The sequence below is a fragment of the Pleurodeles waltl genome, chromosome 9 (genome assembly GCF_031143425.1).
Source record: "Pleurodeles waltl isolate 20211129_DDA chromosome 9, aPleWal1.hap1.20221129, whole genome shotgun sequence".
Classification (NCBI taxonomy): Eukaryota; Metazoa; Chordata; class Amphibia; order Caudata; family Salamandridae; genus Pleurodeles; species Pleurodeles waltl.
In genome coordinates, this window is record NC_090448.1 from 1,174,334,123 (window position 1) to 1,174,357,617 (window position 23,495).

The 23,495-nt window shown below is 47.0% G+C and overlaps 1 protein-coding gene across 2 annotated transcripts in view; it reads right to left on the reverse strand.

The window, feature by feature from the left end:
- STRN3 (striatin 3) overlaps positions 1-23,495 on the reverse strand; it is an 839,725-nt gene that overhangs the window by 711,840 nt on the left and 104,390 nt on the right. For both annotated transcript variants that reach the window (XM_069209060.1, XM_069209059.1), the window contains exon 2: positions 13,565-13,668. In XM_069209060.1, the coding sequence (XP_069065161.1) occupies positions 13,565-13,668 (104 nt within the window). The remainder of the gene's footprint in view (positions 1-13,564; positions 13,669-23,495) is intronic.

Consider the following 23,495-nt stretch of genomic DNA (forward strand, 5'->3'; position numbering starts at 1 on the left):
GAGCTCTAATGCCCTCAGGCGGATCCTTCTTTGCCAAAGAGTAACAGATTTTAATGCAAAGAACAACCCACCTGGAGAGTGTTCTCTTGTGGACTGCCTTTCCTCTCCTCTTGCCCACGTATCCGACAAACAGCTGATCCTCCAGCCTGATATCCTTCATTCTGTCGATATAGAAGCTCAACGCCCTTTTTGGGTCCAGGCGATGTAGTCTTTCTTCCTCCTTTGAAGGATGAGGCGGAGGATAAAACGTGGACAAAGTGATTGTCTGAGCCAAATGGAAGGGTGAAACAACCTTCGGAAGGAAAGCAGCCTTGGTCCTCAACACCACCTTATCCCCATAAAACGTTATATAAGGGGGTTTAACCGATAAGGCCTGCAACTCACTCACTCTCCTTGCAGATGTTATAGCTACCAGGAATACTGTTTTAATAACCAAATACCTTAAGGGGCAAGAATGCATAGGCTCAAAAGGGGACCCCATAAGGAAAGTCAGGACCAAGGACAAATCCCATTGAGGCATAACGAATGGTTTTGGAGGATATTGATTCAGAAGACCTTTCAAGAATCTGAGAACAATAGGGGATTTAAATAACGATGGTTGGTCTGGAAGACAAATGAAGGCTGACAAGGCCGACAAATAACCCTTAATGGTAGCTACTGCACAACCTTTCTGCGCTAGAGACAGTGCAAAAGACAAAACATGTGACAGATGAGCATGTAAGGGATCAATCTGTCTCTCTCCACACCACATAACAAATTTAGACCACCTATTAGCGTAGATAGATTTAGTGGAGTGTCGCCTGGCCGCTAAGATAACATCCACTACATCAGGCGGGAGAGAGAAGGAACTCAGGTTGCCCCGTTCAATCTCCAAGCATGTAGGTGCAGACTCTGGAGGTTGGGGTGTAAAACCTGCCCCTGCGACTGCGAGAGGAGGTCTGCCCTGAGAGGGAGACGGAGCGGAGGGCACAGTGAGAGTTGGAGAAGGTCGGAGTACCATACCCTCCTTGGCCAATCCGGAGCTATTAAGATGACTTGGGCCCGGTCTTGGCGAATTTTCCTCAACACTCGAGGAATCAAGGGTATGGGGGGAAACGCGTAAAGCAACTGGTCGCACCAGGTTATCTGAAACGCGTCCCCCAACGCTCCCTGCATCGGATACTGGAGGCTGCAGAATAACGGGCAATGCGCGTTCTCCCGAGTGGCAAACAGATCTATCCGAGGAAACCCCCACATCTGGAAGATTAAACAGACTTGATCTGGATGGAGACGCCACTCGTGGTCTGCCGAGAATTGGCGACTGAGACTGTCCGCACGTACATTCAAGACCCCGGCCAGATGATTTGCCACCAAGCAAATCTGATGGTCCTTTGCCCAGGACCATAGCCGAAGAGCTTCTCTGCAGAGAAGGTACGACCCTACTCCTCCCTGTTTGTTTATGTACCACATCGTGGTAGTATTGTCCGTCAGGACCTGTACCGACTGACCACGAAGGGATGGGAGGAAGGCCTTGAGAGCCAAACGTACAGCCCGTAACTCCAACAGATTGATATGAAACACCTGTTCCTCTGGAGACCAAAGCCCTTTGATCTCCAGATCCCCCAGGTGAGCTCCCCATCCTAGGGTGTAGGCATCCGTTATTACCGTGGCCACTGGTGGCGACTGCGCGAACGGCTTCCCCTGTGAAAGATTGTTGCCCGCAATCCACACTTCAATTCCACAGCAGCATCTCTGGAGATCTTGACAGTACCTTCTAAATCTCCCTTGTGTTGAGACCACTGCCTTCGGAGGCACCACTGAAGAGCCCTCATGTGCCAGCGAGCATGCGTGACCAACAGAATGCAGGAGGCGAACAGACCGAGCAGACGAAGGACCTTGAGGACTGGAAGTACCGCTCCATTTCGAAACATTGGAACCAATTCCTGAATATCTTGAATCCGCTGAGGCGGAGGAAAGGCTCGACTCAATGTTGTATCCAGTACTGCCCCTATGAACAGGAGGCGCTGAGAGGGCTCCAGGTGAGATTTGGGCACGTTCACCGAAAAGCCCAGGTCGAACAACAACTGGGTTGTTGACTGCAGATGATGCGACACAAGCTCCGGGGACTTGGCTTTGATCAACCAGTCGTCCAAGTAAGGGAATACTGCTATCCCCTTCCTTCTGAGCTCCGCCGCAACCACTGACATCACCTTTGTGAAGACTCGAGGTGCTGAAGTAAGACCAAACGGGAGGACCGCAAACTGATAGTGCTGCGACCCTACCACAAACCGGAGATACTTCCTGTGCGACTTGAGTATCGGGATATGAAAGTAAGCATCCTGCAAGTCGACAGACTCCATCCAATCTTCCTTGTTCAACGCCAAAAGCACCTGTGCTAGGGTCAGCATCTTGAACTTTTCCTGTTTGAGGAACCAATTCAAGATCCTCAGATCCAGGATTGGTCTCAACTGACCATCCTTTTTGGGAATCAGGAAGTATCTTGAGTAACAACCTCGACCCTTTTCCTGCTCTGGGACCAACTCTACCGCGCCCTTTGAAAGGAGGACTTGAACCTCCTGTTCTAGCAACAGGAGGTGTTCTTCTGAACAATAAGATGGGCGGGGCGGGATGAGGGGCGGGAACTCCCGAAAGGGAAGGGCGTAGCCTTTTCCCACAATGCCGAGAACCCAAGTGTCCGTTGTGATAGACCTCCACTTGTGGAGAAAACGCTGTAATCTTCCCCCTACAGGAGAGGAGTGAGTGGGAAACGGTGGAAGCCTAAGGCTGCTTCCCCTGCTGCACCCCTCCAGAGGACGAGGAAGAGGCAGAGTGCTGTTGAGAGGCTCCTCTGGTACGGACCCCACCCCTCCCCCTCCCTCTAAATGACCTATAGGGGAGGGAAGAGGCGGGTTGCTGGAACCTCCCCCGAAAGGAAGAGGAATAAGAGCCACGCCCAAATCCCCGAAACCTCCTGAAAATTCTAGAAGAGGCAGAGGAAGAAGGAGCTTGCAGTCCTAACGATTTGGCTGTGGCTCTGCTCTCCTTAAATCGTTCCAAGGCCGAATCTGCCTTGGCTCCAAACAGTCTGTCCCCATCAAACGGAAGGTCCAGCAGGGTCGACTGCACATCCGCAGAGAACCCTGAGTTTCGGAGCCAGGCCTGTCTTCTTGCCACCACAGCCGTGCCCATCGCCCTGGCCACCGAGTCGGTCGTGTCCAGCCCAGACTGGATAATCTGGGTCGCGGCAGCCTGGGCGTCCGAGACCACATCCAAAAGACCCTGGGGAAGCTCCGTGAATGAAGACGAAATATCATCCATCAGCGCATGGATGTACCTCCCCAGAATGCACGTGGCGTTGGTGGCCTTCAACGCCAAACTGCATGACGAAAATATTTTCTTGGACTGCGCATCCAGTTTCTTGGAGTCTCTGTCTCCAGGCACCGTCGGGAAGGAACCAGGCGCTGACTTTGAGGAACAGGAGGCTTGCACCACCAAGCTCTCCGGCGTAGGGTGTCTAGAGAGAAAGCCAGGGTCAGATGGTGCAGCTCGATACCTCCTGGCCACAGCCCTATGAACGGCCGAGGAAGACACCGGCTTCTTCCACACCTCCAACACCGGATCCAGCAAAGCCTCATTAAATGGCAAGAGAGGCTCAGCTGCAGCAGAGGCCGGATGCAATACCTCTGTCAGCAAATTCTGCTTTGCCTCTGCCACCGGCAAAGGCAGGTCCAAAAAGCTCGCTGCCTTCCTCACCACAGCATGAAAGGAAGCAGCCTCCTCCGTATATTCCCCTGGAGATGAAAGGTCCCACTCAGGGGAAGTGTCCAGCCCACTGGCTGTATCCAGACCATGCAGTCCGTCTCCAGAGTCCTCAATCTCTCCCTCCTCTAGGACTCGCTGGTACTCTTGCTCTTCTAAAAGACGGAGAGCACGCCTCCTCGAATGAAGTCTCTCCTCGATACGCGGAGTCGACATGGCCTCCGCCGACGTCGAAGAACGGCGCCGATCTCCAGAAGCATCTGACGCCGCGTCCGGCGCCACAGGCAGCTTCGGCGCCGAGGCAGGAGCCGGAGGACGAGGTCTTGGAGCCGATGGACCAACCGGAGTCACAGGGCAAAATCCTGACTTCGACGGAGGGGCAACCTCCGGGGCCGAAACATCCGAAGCCACCGGAGCGGCCACCGACGCCGGCACCGGCGCCGAGCCCACATTCCCAAAAGGGAGAAAGGGCATAAAGGGTGCCGGCCGAAGAGGCGCAGGATCACCCAACGAAAAGGCCAAGGGCCCCGAAGGACCAGCCGGAGCAGCTCCTGGAGCCATCTGCTGAAAGATGGTATACATCGCATTAAGAAACGCAGTACTATCGGCTCCAGGAGTGGGAAAAGCCGGATACTGGGGTGCCTGGATCGAGGGCGACCCCGACGCCGGCCTCGACGTCTGCGACGCCGGAGAAAACACAAGAGGCTGCACCACCTCAATCACTGACGCCTGACCAGGTGAAGTCGGTGACGCCGGAGAGGGCAACGGCGTCGATGGATGCGGCGTGACCGTGGGGCTGACCTCCCAAGTCCTCCGACGCCGAGCCGAAGGTGACCTCGAATGAGACTCCTTGCTGGAGTGACGTCGTGAGTCTCTACGGCGCCGGGAGTCTCGATGACGCCGGTGAGACCTTGGCGAAGAAGACTTCTTATGATGTTTCTCCTTCTTCTTTGACTTTGCCATGAATAACTTGGCCTCGCGCTCTTTGAGGGCCTTCGGATTCATGTGTTGACATGAATCGCAAGTCGAGACGTCGTGGTCGGAGCTCAAACACCATAGACAGTCGGAGTGAGGATCTGTAACTGACATCTTGCCCCCACACTCTCGACAGGGCTTGAAACCCGACTTCCTCTGAGACATTGTTACCGCAGAGAAGACTACGCAGCAGACAATACACTGTAACCACGAAGGTAACAGTAACTCCCTCGAAGATAACCGTTTCGAATGCACGGAAAAAAGGGAACTGTCATCGGCACGTCGGCGAGGACTTCTTATTGCCTGTATGACGTCAGACGGCGTCGCGTGGGCTAGAGTGACGTCCTCGTCGACGTGCAGAGACTAGTAAGAAGATTTCCGTCAAATGCTGGCGCCATGGGAGTATTCATCAGGTGAGGAATCCACAGGTAGTTGTATCCATCAGAAGTGTGCAGCCATGCGTGCCTTCTTATTGTTATTGAAGTATTTACTGTCCTTGCAGCCGTATCTGCTGCATCCATTGAAGACCGTATCTGATTATTAGAGATACTTTGTCCTTCTTCCACCACTTGTTGTGCTCTTTTTTGGAACTCCTTGGGTAAGTGTTCTATCAAATGTTGCATCTCATCCCAGTGAGCTCTATCATATCTTGCCAAAAGTGCTTGTGAATTGGCAATGCGCCATTGGTTTGCTGCTTGTGCTGCAACCCTTTTGCCCGCAGCATCAAATTTGCAACTCTCTTTGTCTGGAGGTGGTGCGTCCCCCGAGGTATGAGAGTTCGCTCTCTTACGAGCTGCCCCGACAACTACTGAGTCTGGAGTTAACTGGGTTGTAATATAAACAGGATCTGTTGGCGGTGGCTTGTACTTTTTCTCCACCCTTGGAGTTATGGCTCGGCCTTTAACAGGATCCTGAAAGATTTGTTTTGAATGTTTTAGCATTCCTGGGAGCATAGGTAGTCTTCGGTATTGGCTATGAGTGGAGGATAGCGTGTTAAACAAAAAGTAATCCTCAATTGGTTCGGAATGCAAGGTGACGTTATGGAAAGCAGCTGCCCTTGCGATCACCTGTGTGTAAGATGTACTGTCCTCAGGAGGGGACGGCCTGGCAGGGTATGAGTCTGGGCTGTTGTCCGATACTTTAGCATCGTAAAGGTCCCATGCATCGGGATCATCTTGACTCATGGCAGTATGAGTCAGGGAGTGCATCAGTGGAGGAGTTGCTACTGGTGATGTGTGCACTGATGGTGGTGGAGACGGTGGTGGAGTTGTTTTCTTTGCCACCTTTGCCTGTGGCTCCTTGTCCTTTTTTTGAAAGGCAAGTTTTCTTTTTGTTTTAATTGGGGGAAGAGTGGTGATCTTCCCTGTGTCTTGATGAATGTGGAGCCTCCTTTGAGTATAGTCTGGCTCTACAGCTTGAAGTTACTCTCTAAATCTATGTTTTTGCATTTGGGAGGACAATCCTTGTTCCTCTGTATAGGAACCTGTTTTCGTCTCCGAGGCTGGATGTTTCAGAACCGAAACTTTTTCGGACGCCTTTTTAGGCTCCGAAGAAACCTTTGTAATTTTCGGCGTGGTGGTTTCTCGGTGCCGAATTTGTTCGGTGCCGCTGTCACGGTGCCGAAATTTCTCTGAGCCGATGTCTCGGGTCCGAGATTGCTGTGTGGCGGTATCTCGACCGGAGTCGGATGACTTCGACACCAGCGTGCCCTTTTTCGGTGCCTTGGCTTGGTCACCTATTTTTTGGGTTAAGCCATGGCCTGTTGGCGGTGGCGTCCCCTGGGCTTTTGTTGACTTCTCGTGAGTCTTATGTTTCGACGTCTTACTCACGGTTTTCGCCATTTCTTCGGCCTCATGCTCTTCCGAGTCCGACTCGTGGATAGAGAAAGCTTCCTCTTCCTCCTCGAAAAGCTCTTGTCCTGTCGGCGTCATCTGCAGTCTTCTGGCTCTTCGGTCTCTTAACGTCTTTCTGGACCGAAACGCTCGACAGGCCTCACAAGTATCTTCCTTGTGCTCTGGGGACAAGCACAAGTTACAGAACAGATGCTGATCCATATACGGATACTTGTTATGGCATTTTGGACAGAAGCGGAATGGGGTCCGTTCCATCAGCCTTGAAGTCACACGTGGCCAGGCCGACCAGGCCCCAACGGGGGATCGAAAAAAAAAACAAAGGGCCACCGGAGCCCTTCAAAATTCAGTGTCGATCTGTTGTAACTAACCCGATACCGAACACAAACAATACTGACGTTTTTTCCGAGATTCTAACTAACATTCCGACCCGAAACACAGAGCGAAAAGGAACACGTCCGAACCCGATGGCGGAAAAAAAACAATCTAAGATGGAGTCGACGCCCATGCGCAATGGAGTCGAAATGGGAGGAGTCCCTCGGTCTCGTGACTCGAAAAGACTTCTTCGAAGAAAAACAACTTGCAACACTCCGAGCCCAACACCAGATGGCGGGATGTGCACAGCATGTGTATCTGCAGCTACACATGCCATCGAACATATATATATATATATATATATATATACATATATATATATATATATATATATATATATATATATATACACATACATACACACACACACACACACACACACACTCCCAGGGACATCAGATACCGATTAAGGGACACAAAATTCACAAAACAATTTTTAAGTACTATCCTTTCTCTTTAAAAGACTGTAAAAGGCTCAGGCACAAAGTGTTTGTTTCAATTACTCTTCTTCAAGTAAGTATAATCACCAACACTTCCTTCGAGGTCAAAAGCATAAGTTCCAATTTATGCAAGGGCCCAAAAGATGATCCTAACATCTCTAGATTAAACATCAAAAAGGATGCAATTGACCTTTGATAAAAAAAATTATAAACCCTACACAACTGCACCACTGGAAGTCTAAAAAAGGATGTTTCGGGTAGGCTATTTTCAGTAAGTGAAACTGAATAGAACGCTCCTGGAGATTCACCCTTGCTAGGTAAAACAGATATGGCAAAGATACATTATAGTCATGAGGCATGCACCATACACAAAACTCTTAAATTTCAATATTTGACAGGCTCTGGAGGAAAGCAGTCTAGCCTTTTTCTAGGATTTGTATACAATTATAGGTCTCTTCACAAGCCTAGTTGTCGCTCTCTCAAGTCAAGCAGTGAAGACATTTCATGGGCCTCGGCCAACTCTGGTGGGGGAATGAAATCCATCTTACACACCCATCCCCCAACCAGTTTACAACATCTGCTTATCTGCCAAAATGTATGTAAACTGACATCTGGGGCTCCTAAGTGTGGGTGAGACAATCAGTGCGTCTGAAGCTTCTCAAATTACTGCAGAACAAAGTACACTCCCTAAAGAGAGAGGAGCATCACCAGGCAGAAAGTCATTGTTGTAGTGTCAGCCCCACAGACATGCTGCCAATTCATCAAAAATGCTGAAGGAAAATAACCCCTACTGAAACTCGGAGTAGGTTAAGAAAGGAAAACATTCCAAATCCAAACTAAATAAAGTTTACAGGTACAGTTTTCTCCTCCTCTACCCCGCTAACTTTGCAACCCTTCCACCCTAACAGTCACCCATAGCTTGAGCAGAAGAGAAAGATTAGGTTTTCCCTAACTGGTTGTCACCACCTGAGATTTTATGACCTCCCTAAAATAATCCGTGCCAATTTTGATCATAACCTTTAACAATAGGAGAAACTGGAGGAAATGCTCTGTTCTGGGTAGTGTCTCAACCCGAAGTCATTGTCCTCTGGTGTAACGTGCATGTTTACCTAGTGGTAGGCAACTGCATGATGAATAGCACCATGGTAGTGTCGTCTTGGGGTGGAGGGGTCTAACAGGGACATGATCAAAGTCTGGATCCCCAGGGGACTCTCCACCGTATTCCCCCATGGATCATCAGTGAGATATGGGTAGAGAGGGCTTGAAAGTCCTCTAGTGGTGAATACGGCTAGGGTTCCCAGTGTCCTAGAAGGTGACCCCTGTGTGGAGACTGGAGGTGGAGTGGGCTTAAAAGGAGGTGAAGTGGGTACAAGAGGTTGTGGAGATGGGGGAGGGCTGGCAACCTTGTCCTTAAGTCTTTTGGTGAGCACAGGATACAGAGTGGCACACAGCTGTGCAGTATCCTCTTCTCGGGCTAAGTCTGTCTAGGAGTAGTGGAGGTGCAGATCTTGTGTGGGGTTGGCTAATGATCCGTCTTTATCTTTCATCAAGCTCCTCTTGAAGCTTTGAGAATAGGCCTTGCAGAAAGTTCGGAGCCATGGATGGTGGAGTCGTGTTGAGGTAGATTTTGTCACAGACAGGAGAGGAGGCACCAAAAGGTCCTTCGGCTTGGCCTTTTCATATTGCTCTGTTCCTGAATTCCTGAAGAAATTAGGCTAGCGGATGGCTGAGCTAGCATTGGTGAAAACGAAGAAATTTTGAGTACCCTCAAAACTTCCACTATTGTCTGTGGAACTCTCACTATTGTCTTCCACTCGTGGAAAAAATGAAATATCTTGCCCCTTACGGGAGAAGCATGACTTGAGATAGATGGAAAATAGGGCTACTTTCCTTGTTGTGTTCCCCCAGAGGAAGAGGATGAGGCAGGGTGGTATTGGGTGGCTCCTCGTGTCCTAACCCTCCCCGTCCTCTAAAAGATCTATAGAGAGGGTTGGGCAGGCTGTTCAGTGCTGGACGGAGGCCTTCCACGATAAGCAGATCCACGGCCAAACCACCTAAATCGCCGAAAGGATCTGAAAGGAGTAGATGCAGAAGCCTGTAGCCCCAACGATCTCACAGAGGCCCTGCTGTCTTTGAAACGTTCTAAAGCATAGTCCGTCTTGGACCCAAACAACTTTTTGCCGTCAAAACGGGACGTCCGTTGAAAACCCTGAAGACCTTAGCCACGCATGTCTCCTGGTGGCCACCGAAGTACCCCTTGCCCTGGCTACTGAGTCCGCAGTATCCAGACCAGACTGGATGATCTGTTTTGCCACCGCTTGGGTGTCCAAAAGGAGCTCGTCAAACTGTCCCTGCATATCCTGAAGCAAGTTAGGCACCACAGCTCTAGTCGAGTCCATCCGGGTATGAACATATCTATCCAGCACACAGGTAGCACTGACTGATTTTAGGGCCATACTACATGAGAAGAAAGTATTTTTGGCTGCTTGCTCCATTCTCTTGGACTCCTTGTCCGATGGTATAGCAGGAAAGGAACCAGGTGCAGAACGAGCAGAACAAGAAGTCTGGACCACCAAGCTCTCTGGAGTCAGAAGTTGGGATAAAAATCCTGGATCCCCACGAGCAACCCTGTACCTCCTTGCTACAGTCCTGGACACCGCTGGAGATGTAACAGGCTTCCTCCAAATGTCCAAAATAGGCTCAGCAAGAGCATCACTGAAAGGGAGCAGGGGCTCCGCCCAAGTGGAGGAAGGATGCAATACCTCTGTCAAAATGTTTGTCTTTACTTCCGAAGATGGTAAAGGAAGCTTCAAAAATTCTGCAGTCTTCCTTCTGACAGTGTGATAGGAAGCTGCCTCCTCCGTAAATTCACCCGGGGATGAAAGGTCCCACTCAGGGGAGGTATCCAGTACACTAGCTGAGTCCAGACCCAGAAACTCTCCCAAGGGCTCAGAAATCTCTCCTTCCTCCAATAACTGTTGCTGGTACTCTTGCTCTTCCAAAAGCCTCAAAGCTCTCCTCCTAAATCTCAACCTGGCCTCCAACCTCAGCGTCGCAGAGTTAGCCAACATCGTCGACGCCGGCTTCAAGACAGATGTGCGAGGCATAGGAGATGAAGGAGATACACTTTGCCCGACCAGGACCCATCCGGCGCCAGAATTTACTCCATCGGCGCCGTCAGCATCATCTGAAGCTACGTCATTGGCGCCGAGCCAGCACCCTCAGCCTGATAGAAAGGCACAAAAGGAGCCAACTTGTATGGAGCCGGCAAACCCAAAGAGAACTCTAATGGACCAGTGGGACCAGCCGGTGCTCCAGCAGGGGCCATAGCTTTATTAAAAATGATGAACATAGCATTTAGAAAAGCCACCGGATCCGCTCAAGGAGTCGGGAAGGCAGGAAACCTGTTCGCCTTGGGACAGATCCGAAACCCGTGCCACTGGCTCCTGAACCAACATAGGTGAAAAGTGAGTCAGAGGACTCGCCGGCTACTCGACCACCTCAATCAGTGATGGCGCCGGAGAAGCCTGAGGACTCTGAAGTTGGGGAGTAACAGTAGGACTGACCTCCCACGCCATCAGACGTCGTCTCGAAAGAGACAGAGACCAATCTCGAGGATCGTGCTGGCGCCGCTTCTTGTGTCATCTCGATGACTTATGCGATGAAGAGTCCCTTGTCTTGGACCTCCGATGACTTGTGTCCTCTCTTCACTTTTGCTAAGAAAAGCTCAGCCTCTCTTTCTTTTAATGCCTTTGGATTCATCCTCTGACAAGAAAGCACCCTTCCACGCCGTGGTCCGAACTCAGACACCACAAAGAGTGTTCATGAGGGTCCGGTACTGACATACAACCCCCGCACTCACAACAAGGCTTAAAACCTGATTTATTAGGCGAAGACATTGTAACAAGTACAATAAGACACCTTCAAAACAGTAGCTGTTCGAGAGCTAGGAGAAAACCTTTAGCATCGAAGGCACGGGAAAAAAAGGAACTGATGTCAGCACACCGGCGAGGACATCCTATTGCCACGACAGACCGGAGCCGTGCAATTGTGACGTCCTCGTCGATGTGAAGAGCTGGGAAGAAAGTTTCTGTCAAATGTTGGCGCATTGGGAGAATTCATAAGGTGAGGAATCCATAGTTAGTTGTATCCATCAGAAAAGGTTTGCAATGGCATAACCCAAGTGCAGAGAGGAGACCGGCTCAGTGCACAGCACAGAGCGCTTGGCAACGGGCAGCAGGGAAGCAAGGTTCAGGACCCACACCATCGCTCACCTCAAGTACCCACACTGGTTCCCCATGCATAAGAGATGCAAGTTTTTAGGTCCTCACCATTACCTTCAAGTCTCTCCACAACATCTGACCCAACCTCATTAACCACAGACTCTCCTACCAGCCCACCACAGAGCTCAGATCAACTAACCTCGCCCTTGCCCAAATCCTGAGAATCTGTTGCACCCGAAGTGAAGGCAGCGCCTTCTCATACATTACCACAAAGAACTGGAACTACCTATCCACCTCCCTACGAACCACACCTGCCCTCACCGAAATCAGGCGAAAACTCATGACATGGCTCTTTGAGGAATAACCAAACTAGCTCTAAAGTCATGAGTCCCAGCTCCTGGATACCACCCGGGGTGATAAGTTGCACTCCCTAAATCTATCTTGGATTAGATTGCTTGGAGCGAGGCGAAACCACATTTTTCAGATATTCAATGGGCTGGAAAAGGAGGGAGAGTACACTGCAAGAAGCTGCCAGTTGTAAGAGTGCAAATCAAACTGTTCTGGTTATCTGCCTGAGCATTATACACTTCACCCACGATCACCACATCACTTAAAATCCACTCTCACTGTACTGCTGCAAGCAGACATGTAATTAAAACATATCACCATGGCTGCAGACATAAAATTTGGCTGCACTGTTGGTTAAGACAGCCTTTGTGACTGTCAATGAATGAAGGCTCCCAGGGCCTTGACTAACACCTTTCAGTTCTTTAACAATAATGCACTAAAGCTGCTCTTCTAGTTATCACAGGTATAGTGTTAATGGGGTATTTCATAAAATACCTAAATACCTGCCCCTAACAAAAGACGTATAGGAGAGTCTCCTCCTGTGCCCAGCAAGACAGGTAAACTAAGATTCTACCCCTTGATCACACAAGTGTGGTTGATCTGTGCACTGAATATTATAAACCAAGCCATTTTGGGGGAGTGAAGAGTCCAGTTAGGCAGGTAGTAGTCTATGAAGGTTAGACAAAAGAATCAGGTGAACTCTCCACTAAGCATCAGAACAAATGATGGAACACACCCTAATGTTTAACTGGGGTATCAACAGAACGTACTAGGGGTGAAAAGGGAATGCCCTTTATCTCAGTACAGAAAACAACACATTGGATGAGTGAGGAAACCTGCAGCTCTATACACTTTTGAAAACTACATGAATTCAGAGAGGTGTTCCACTTTCCCATTCACCTCCTCCTCCTTTGAATTCCACCTTGCCCTCCTTCTATGAGTCAACTATACTCAACCAAGAGTTTTAGATTCAGCAGCTGTAAAACAAAGTACACATAACCCAGGGAGGCAGGTGTACCCCATCGCCTTTATTTAATTCCCTCAAGAAATTTATATTTAACACTTAAAATCGGAACAGACAGCCGAAATGAGGTGCTTTGCTTTATAGCCCCACTACTAGAAGCAGTTGAAAACAATACTGGTGGATCCTAAATGCCACTATTAATAGATCCTGAGACCTGGAGGTGCAGGCAAAGAAACCACACTGGGGAAAAATAACTGCCAGCCTTGGAGGTGAAGCGGTTCTGAAAATGAATCTGCATTTTCTAAAGAAGCCATCTTCAGATTTCGAGAAACATTTAAGCACGGAGTTGTAGAGTCACATTTGGTTGCTTGATATTGATATCTATAGACAGATATCACTGCACTGGTGTGACATGCTATCAGACACTGTTTATCGTCAGGGTGGGCATCAAGCTAAGTTATATTCAAATGTAAGTAATGCAGTGACAGACCCATTCCTTAAGCAACAGCTGCCTTTGGATTTGTCCGAGAAGTAGCAGGGAACACAGACTGTGGTTGTTAACATCACAAAATCCAGCTTTCCTTCTCAAAGACTACACATCTGAACTGTCCCTAACTACATAAATAACGATAATTTAGTGTGCATACATACCTTTCTTGCTTTAAAGCATATTCTAACATCTTTATTCTTCTTACTAAGTCTTTCTTCAAATTTTCTTGGCCTTTCCTTTCACCCTGTAAAAACGCTATCCGAGCCTGAAAAAAAAGAATGCATTTTTATCTCTATTTCTTTTTAATACAAACAGGACATTGTCTATTATACCGGGACAGTAACAACATTCTGATTCCATCGAGGTCTTAAACTCAAATCTACTTACAAGTAAAATAAAAAAATAAAACTTTCCCCAAGATTGTCAATTGCTCAGCACTGGGCCATGTTTTAAGCTTAATATTTCACTTGCAATAAGGTCCAAGCAATTCAATCACACAGGGCTCGAAAAAACTACTTGACCACTTGCTATGGCGAGTCATATTTGATCAGCTCAGTGCTATTTGTAGGACTTCCGCCCCTTCTGGAATGCTGACAAAGAACAGGTGTACTGTGCTGTTCAGTCAGAAAGAGGAGGGGCAATAAAAGATGCCTTTAAATGTTGTTCTTGTATGTCACAATTGCTCTGTGTTCATAGACAGAGGTCAAAAGTCAGCAAGTCTTACAACTGTCTGACCTGCTGTTTAGAGTGTGAAATAGAAGGCTACAGGGTGTCAGGTTTTTGCTAACACAACATTAAAATGACTAAGTCAACTGTACAAACATTTCAAAATATCTATCAGTAGTTGTGAAAGGCCATTTTTTGTGTTTGTGTGATGAAACAAATATTTCAATAGGATGAAAACAAATCAGAATACTTTACGTGTTGATATGCAAAGGATATGTTTCCTGAAAATCAATTTTCACAGATTGTTACTATACTGGTTTATCAGTTAAGCTGGAAGTTAGTGGAAAGGTTTTTGGACATTTCTTGGAAAGTGTGTTGATGACAGTATGCTACCACATCATGCTTTAGTAATATATTTTTCAAAAGCGAGTGTTGAAACAAACTGAGAAACACTCATGCCCTGATGGCAATGCTATTAGTTAATAAAAGCAAGCCATGTGTCCCCTATATGTGGGTTAGAGTCTTGTGATGCATGCAGCAAACTTTAGTCTACTTTAACAAAATAGGTCTTTTGGTACTACAGAAATGCTGAGCTCTCACACTTGAAGGTGCAATCATATGTGAGAATGATGAAAAAGGTGACTGTAAACTATTTGCCTAGGATCACACAATTTGAGACACGTTTACAAGTAAAGCACATTACAACTAGGTCGAGTAGATTATAATCACACTTATAAGTGCATGTTTCCATCAGCATCGTCATTTTCAAGCTCAAAAGGGGGCAGGATCACACACAGATTCTCCTTGCAGACAAAATTATTTCCAGCAAAAATATTCTGCATTTTAGACATTAAAATTAGGAATTGCATCTTGAATAAACATTTCAGAACAGAAATCACCAGTTGTTTATACAGTTTGAATATCATCACCTTTGTGATTTATAAGGGCAAATTGCAAGGAATGCTTTAAAACACAACAAGCATGGGAAAAACCAATAGGTCTGGCCTTGGAAAACTTCTGCATTTTGTACCTTTTTGCAAGCATATGCAAATAAGCAATACAGGTAATGGGGCCTTTAGTGGGATCATTTTGTACTCGATGTACCATATCAAAGTTAACTGTGCTTCCTGTTCTAAATCTGCTGCCCACCATCTCCTGCCTATCCCTATGCATTTATGCAAGACCACCTTTGCAAGTGGCACATGTACTGCCTGTTTTACAGTATCAACAAGTATATGCAATGGATCTCGCTTTTGCTCGACTTAGAGCTGTTAACGTTGCAAATTCCTAACTAGACTTTTCTTGCCACTTAAATTGAAAATGAAAAGTAAAACAGTTGACATAAGCGAGTCGGTTCGAATCACCATGAGCGCGGAGAGACACAAAAGGAAAAACAAGTTCACAGTTGAACAGACCAATGGATATCGCTAGCTGAAAGAATGCCCCTGGATATATAGTAGCCCAAGTTTCCTGCCAAAAGTGTCTTCAAAAGAAGAAGCCAAGCAAAAAGAATACTTTCCATCACTGATTTTCGCAGGCAGTGATATCACTCCTCCCCCTTCCTAGTACTTTCTTAATGGGAGCCGCAGTAAGGACACATCGTAGCCAGTCTGTCTCTGCATGTGACTGGGCCAAGCCCAGAACCAGGAACACTGGTCTTCCCATCGCTACTAAACTTTGACACACTGCTTTCAAAATAGAACGCCACACCACACACCAGCGAGGGAGTGGTCTCCTAAACTTCCTGCAAGCTTTCTTGACCTTAAACACACCCAACACTCGCTGCACCCACGACAGCAACCCAGACCACACCTCTCAAAGTCACAAAGTTCTACAACCACCCCCCACAAGATTCCGCACTCACATGCATGCTACTCAATACTTGCTCACTCAACCACCCCACATAGAGCTAGGACCGGTGCACAACAAAGCCCCAGATCTACTTATCCTCAGGGAAACCTTGTGGGACACTGCATTGCCACCTCGCATCACCACCCCAACTTCAACTCAAAAGCACTAAAAGAAATTGGAAGCCTCGCCTTATCCAAAGAGTAAAGGGACCTACCCACAATGCTGGACATTCCCTGGACCCTATTTTCACACCTTCTACAATATCGGAGCCTATGGCTCAAAACCAGTCCCCTGGATTGACCACACCCTCTTCAAATTCAACGTCCTGCACACCTACCACCACCAGGCCAGTCTGCTGAAATTGGAATAGCATCACTGACAAGGACTGAAACACTGCTTTCAACAACAAATGACCTGAACAGAGCAACAGCCTCCCCAAAGCCATCAAGAATTTCAACAATTGGATCACCACCTACGCCACCTACCTGGCACCCCCCAAACACAATACAACAAGATCTAGATCCCTAGGCCAGTTTGTACATGGAGGAACTCTGACTGATGAAATGCCACTGAAAACAACTGGAACGCAAATGGAAAATGAGTCTCATATTCATATCTGCTCTGAGACACTTCTACCAACTGATCCGGACCACCAAATGTGTCGTTCTGACAGACTTCATAGAGGCCAGCATCAACAGAAGAAATCTTTGCCATTGTGAAGTATTTTGCCTCAGCAGTGACCGTTTTCAACCATTACCCCCTCAAAGAGCCTCAGCAACAATCTCTTAATTATTCTGCAGCAAAATCACCACAATTTACAGCAACTTCAGCCATCAACCAGGGCCCAAAAGACTTTGCTAAGCATCCTCCAATGTTATCCAAAGAACCAATGCTAACCACATGGTCCAACATTACCCCAGGAGAAACTGCAGCCCCAAGAGGTCCATCCACTCAGGGGTCCCATCAGACTCCTGCCCAAACCACATCTACTCCAGAGGATTGCCATCCAAGGGTGTCAAGGCTTCACCTCTTCTGTGACCTTCCAAGACCCTTGTGTAACATGCAATTGTCCTCGCATTGCTGAATAAACCCTTCGTGGAGCCTTCAAAGCTCATCAACTAAAGAATGATTGTAGGAAAATGGCTCCCTGTTGCTGTTACACCCCCACCTTTTGCCTGATATTGATGCTGATTTGACTGAGAAGTGTGCTGAGACCATGCTAACCACGCCCCAGCACCAGTGTTTTCACTAAAATTGTACCATTGTTTCCACAATTGGCACACCCCTGGCACACAGATAAGTCCCTTGTAAAAGGTACCAGTGGTACCAAAGGCCCTGTGACCAGTGAAGGTCCCTAAGGGCTGCAGCATGTGTTGTGCCACCCTAAGGGACCCCTCACCTAACACATGCACACTGGTCAATGCAGATTGTGTGTGTTGGTGGGGAGAAAAAGGCAAAGTCGACATGGCATTCCCCTCAGGATGCCATGCACACAAAATACTGCCTGTGGCATAGTTAAGTCACCCCTCTAGCAGGCCATACAGCCCTAAGGCAGGGTGCACTATACCACAGGTCAGGGCATTGCTGCATGAGCAATATGCCCCTACAGTGTCTAAGTCTATTCTAGGACCCTGTAAGTACAGTGTGGCCATATTAAGTATATGGTCTGGGAGTTTGTCAAAACGAACTCCACAGGTCCATAATGGCTACACTGGATACTGGGAAGTTTGGAATCAAACTTCTCAGAATAACAAACCCACACTGATGCCAGTGTTGGATTTATTACAAAATGCACACAGAGGGCATCTTACAAGGTGCTCCCTGTAAGTTATCCAATACTTCAGTGCAGGACTGACTGGTCAGTGCCAGCCCACCACTGAAAAGCGTTTCGGGCCCCCTGGGGTGAGAACCTTTGTGCTCTCTGAGGACAGAAACAAAGCCTGCACTGGGTGGAGGTGCTTCTCACCTCCCCCTGCAGGAACTGTAACACCTGGCGGTGAGCCTCAAAGGCTCATGCCTTTTGTTACAGCACCCCAGGGCATCCCAGGTAGTGGAGATTCCCGCCCCTCCGGCCACTGCCCCACTTTTGGCGGCAAGGCTGGAGGAGATAATGAGAAAAACAAGGAGAAGACACCCACCAGTCAGGACAGCCCCTAAGGTGTCCTGAGCCGAGGTGACCCTGCCTTTAGAAATCCTCATCTTGAGATTGGAGGATTCCCCCAATAGGATTAGGGATGTGCCCCTCTCCCCACAGGGAGGAGGCACAAAGAGGGTGTAGCCACCCTCCAGGACAGTAGCCATTGGCTACTGTCCTCCTGACCTAAACACCCCCCTAAATCTAGTATTTAGGGGCAACCCAGAACCCAGGAAATTAGATTCCTGCAACCTACAACAAGAAGGACTGCTGACCTGAAAGCCCTGCAGAGACGACGGAGACGACAACTGACTTGGCCCCAGCCCTACCGGTCTGTCTCAAGACTCAAAGAACCTGCACAGCGACGCATCCAACAGGGACCAGCGGCCTCTGAAGCCTCAGAGGACTGCCCTGAACTCAAAGGACCAAGAAACTCCCGAGAACAGTGGCACTGTTCAAAAACAGCAACAACTTTGCAACTTTCAAAGACTTCACTCTTCCCGCCGGAAGCGTGAGACTTCTCACACTGCACCCGACGCCCCCGGCTCGAGCTCCAGAGAACCAATACTGTAGGGACGACTCCCAGGCGACTGCGACCTCGTGAGTAACCTGAGACGGCCGCCCGGGACCCCCACAGTGATGCATGCAAAGAGGATCCAGAGGCTCCCCCTGACCGCGGCTGCCTGGAACAAAGAACCCGATGCCTGGACCAAGCACTGCACCCGCAGCCCCCAGGACCAGAAGTAACTGAACTCCAGTGCAGGAGTAACCATCAGGCGACCCTCTGCCTAGCCCAATCGGTGGCTGGCCCGAGAAGCCCCCCTGTGCCTGCCTGCACTGCTAGAGTGACCCCAGGTCCCTCCATTGATTCCTATTGAAAATCCGACGCCTGCTAAGCACACTGCACCCGGCTGCCCTGTGCTGCTGAGGGTGTGTTTGTGTGCCTACTTGTGTCCCCCCCAGTGCTCTACAAAACCCCTTTGGTCTGCCCTTGGCAGACTGGAACCGGAGCACACCTGTTCTCCATAGGTTCTTGTGTGTTTTGGGCCCGCCTTTGACCTCTGCACCTGACCGGCCCTGTGTTGCTGGTGCGGTGACTTTGGGGTTGCCTTGAACCCCCAGCAGTGGGCTGCCTATGCCCAGGAACTTGAACTTGTAAGTGCCTTACTTACCTGAAAAACTAACCAATACTTACCTCCCCCAAGAACCGTTGATTTTTGCACTGTGGCCACTTTTAAAATAGCTTATTGCCATTTTAACTAAAACTGTGAACGTTACTGCTTTAATTCTAAGTTCCTTACTTACCTATGTGGCGTACCTTGCATTTTATGTATTTACTTCAAATCTTGAATCTTGTGGTTCTAAAATAAATTAAGAAAATATATTTTTCTATGCAAAAACTATTGGCCTGGAGTTAAGTCTGAGTGTGTGTTCCTCATTTATTGCCTGTGTGTGTACAACAAATGCTTAACACTACCATCTGATAAGCCTACTGCTCGACATGCTACCACAAAATAGAGCATTAGAATTATCTAATTTTGCCACTATCTTTCCTCTAAGAGGAACCCTTGGACTCTGTGCACACTATCTCTTACTTTGAGATAGTATATACAGAGCCAACTTCCTACACTGATCTCCCTGCTACCGTTTTTGGTCAATACCAATAGATGCCTTGCTGAATATTTCAACGGCGACTGACTCCTTAACATCACTCAGCGGTCTAAGACTCAACCACAGAATTTAAACTGCCCTCATCGCCACCTCGGATAACATCTCCATCTCTATGTATAGAGGAGACTGTAGCTCTCATTCTCCCGGACCTCTCTACAGCAGTTGGCGAGGCTTCCACCCCATACTCATCCAACACATACATGAAATTAGAATCCAAGGACACTTTGATGGATTTGCTTCTTCCTGACTGGAAGGATCCAATCAGTCAGTTGAGAACTGTACACTTCAGATGCCCGCAATCTTATTTGCGGAGTTCCAAAACGATAATTCGCAAGTCTGACCCTCTTCAACTCCTACATTATTTCTCTAGGCCGCAACGTCCTAATCTTACAACATTAACATTCGCTTCTACACTGACGATATACTACCCATACTCTTGTTGACTAAAATTGCTGACTGGATGAAGACCAACTGTCTAAAGGTGAACACAGACAAAACTAAAATCATGATCTTCAAGAACAGCACTTCACTGTGCCACACCTGGTGGCCAAAACAAGTAGAACCGACAGTCACTCCCACACCAAGAATCTCGTTTCATCATCAACAACTAACTAGTCATGACTGCGCAACTCAACCCACTCACCACTTATGCTTCCATACCCTGAAAAGGCTGAGGAAGATATTCAAATGGCTCCCAATAAGCACCAGGAAAACCATTATGTACACCCTGGTCACAAACAAGCTAGTCTACAGGAATAGGGTTTATGCCTGGACCAACAAATAAAAAAAGAAAATCACCAGACAGCTGAAGACCATTCAGAACTCAATGTCCAGAATCACTGTCAATCACCCAAGCAGCACTCAAGGCACTCACATCACACCACATATGAAGGAGCTTCACCAGCACTCCGTACACAAACGAGCACAATCCAAACTCCTCTCATACACATTCAAGGTTCTACATAACACTGGTGCAGTACACATCAACAATCACATCTGCTAACAGAAACCTTCCAGATACCTCCGCTGGTCCAGACGTCTGCATGCACACATCCCGCATATACAGAAAACCAGATCTGGTGGTCATTGTTCCTATAAGGTGGAATAACCTGCACTTCAAATAAGAGCCTCCTCACTTCTTGAATTCCACAAGAATCTGAAGACCTAGCTTTTCGAGTACTCCCACTCAGGACCTATGTTTTGCTAAATTCCCACCTGCAGTGGCAAAATATTCTCCTCTGACAAATATGTATAACATTTTAGAATGGTTTTTCATAAAACATGAGGCCGGCAAAACAGATAAATCCATCTCTCTAGGCTAAACCTAAAAAAGAAAACGTAATTACCATGTAAAACAAAATGTTCAATGTACCCAGGGATAAAATGCTAAGCAGTGCAATCTAAAAGAATAAGGGTATCCCAGTGATTTCATATCCATTCAGTAGCAATCCAGAGAAACCTTCAGGTCACAGATTCATTATCAAGCCGTGGGGAGGCAGAAGAATGAGTGTCAACCCCTCACTCTTCAGTGGTTAATGAGATAAAAGGCATTTAATTGTATTACAGTAATGGTATAAGAGCTATAAAAGTAAATACCAGCTACAAATGAAAGTTATTTTGACAAATGTTTCCCCTGCATTTACAAAATTCCCTGCGAACCTTGTAAAAATATACCAATGAAGTGGGTGTGGCTGCTCTGTGCATGAGTGAACCCAATTCATACAAGTTGGTAGCTCGGCTTCAACATGAGGTCTTTGCATTATGGGGAAGGGTTTTTTGGTGAAAGGGAAGTAACCACTGAACTGCAGTGGATAGAGTGCTGAAGACGTAAAGTGTATCCTCTGGTGCCCCTGGTCCATGTACTGATGCCGAGCACAACTGCTGCTATGCCCATGACTGAACACAGATTAAGCGGTGCACATTTTTACTGAAAGAGCGCATTTTAGCTAAAGAGTGGTTTAAGTAATTTTCTTATACATACACTTTGGGCCCTTGAATTCAAAGCTATGATGAATGAACTACACAGAGAATATTTACTCAGTAAGACAAGCATAGTAGCAGACAAACAGGTCATCAAGCAACAGATTCAACATTCTTCACTGTGACCAAGCAGTTGGCACAGAAGTCTCAGAATTAGGGTCACATTCCTGGAAACCAGCGTATTCCTTTGACACAAATACCTGGATTGCTGGTACTGTATCACAGGAATCTTCATTTATACCATAAACATTTGAATAATTTCCTGCCAACTTTACAGAAAGCCTTTATCCATGACTTCATGTACACAAATATATATATATATAAACACATACATACATATATATATCCTATCAGAGCATTTTTCTCCTGAATTTTCATAATATAGTTTCGGATTGTCTGCTTATAACTGAATTGCTGGATCTGATATATCAGCCTTCTTTACCACTTAGCTGCTGAGCCTTCCCCCCAGGGTTTGTAGATTCCCCTAGAAGGAGCTGACAAATAATGCAAAATACAGCAAAATAAGTGTGTGTGTGTGGGGAAACGGGGGGGGGGGTGCATTTAATTTATTTTCAAAAAAGGTTTGCTGTACTCGGATCACCATCTTTCCAGCTTTCAATTTCTAGCAGTTTTTGTATTTTAAGAGGTAGTCCTTTTTTGCTCGTATTTGTGATTTTATCACACTTGCAGCCCAAGGTGGAGACGGGTGTGAAATTTATGGATGAATCCAAAAATCTATAGAGTTCTGAAACGTAGGCAAGGTTCTGAATTCGGCAAGGCATTATTTCAAGGTTTTCCCAAAAAATCTTTTTTTTTTTTTTTAAGAAAAAAATAGCAATGAAAATAATGAAAAGGAGTACAAAGAAAACAACCATTAGTGACACCATTTCCATCTCTACTTTTGTACCATGATGGCCAATTTACAAAAGCAATACACGTTATAGCCATTAGTATTTTCTGGTCGCGAGGATAGCTGGGGTATTTAGATTCTCCAACAGCATACGATACCCAAAGCCAACAACTGAGCTGCAGCTTATAATTATTCACGTGGTAAAATATAATTAATGAAAAATATTTATGAAGAAAACCTACATATTTCTGAAATGTACAGAAGAGACAGAGTGGTTATTTGTACACCTCTGAATTTGAGGTTATCCTCACTAACAAGAAAACACACCTTAAAAGAGGATCACTAGTAAAACCCATTCCATTCCCTTCACTATTTACTAACTGACTAGCAATTATGCCTCTCTAAAACATATCACTCAAAACCTGAAGAGCCAAACAACCAAATCCTGGAAAACACCTCATAAGATAACTGTATATGTTGTGGGTTTTGAAGTCAGGATGTTTTTTTTACGTCTTTGTCCTGAAACTGTACTTTGTTTTTATATGCATTATATCTGTTTATAAAGTTGGCTTTGTGTATGTTTGTTTCACAACCCTGATGAAGTCCTTTTGGAAGGATGAAATGTGTTGGCTGGGCTGGATTTTTGTACTGAACGAGAAAGTATTTTGTAGACTCTATTACAGCTCCTGTGTATCTATGAACTGAATGACGAACTTGCAATCTTGATAAACTGAATGATGTCCAAGTTAATGGCTATGCAATTGAAACACCCAGGTGCCCCATTGTGATTTCTTAGAGCTCCTTCTGTTTAGACTGTTCTGTGAGAAGGTGGAGTCAGAGATCAGAAGGCCCTATTGAACGTGTAGCGCTGTGACTTCAAGTGTACATCTGTTAGTGGCATGAGACGCTGCAGATTCACATGCATTGCACATCCCGCCAT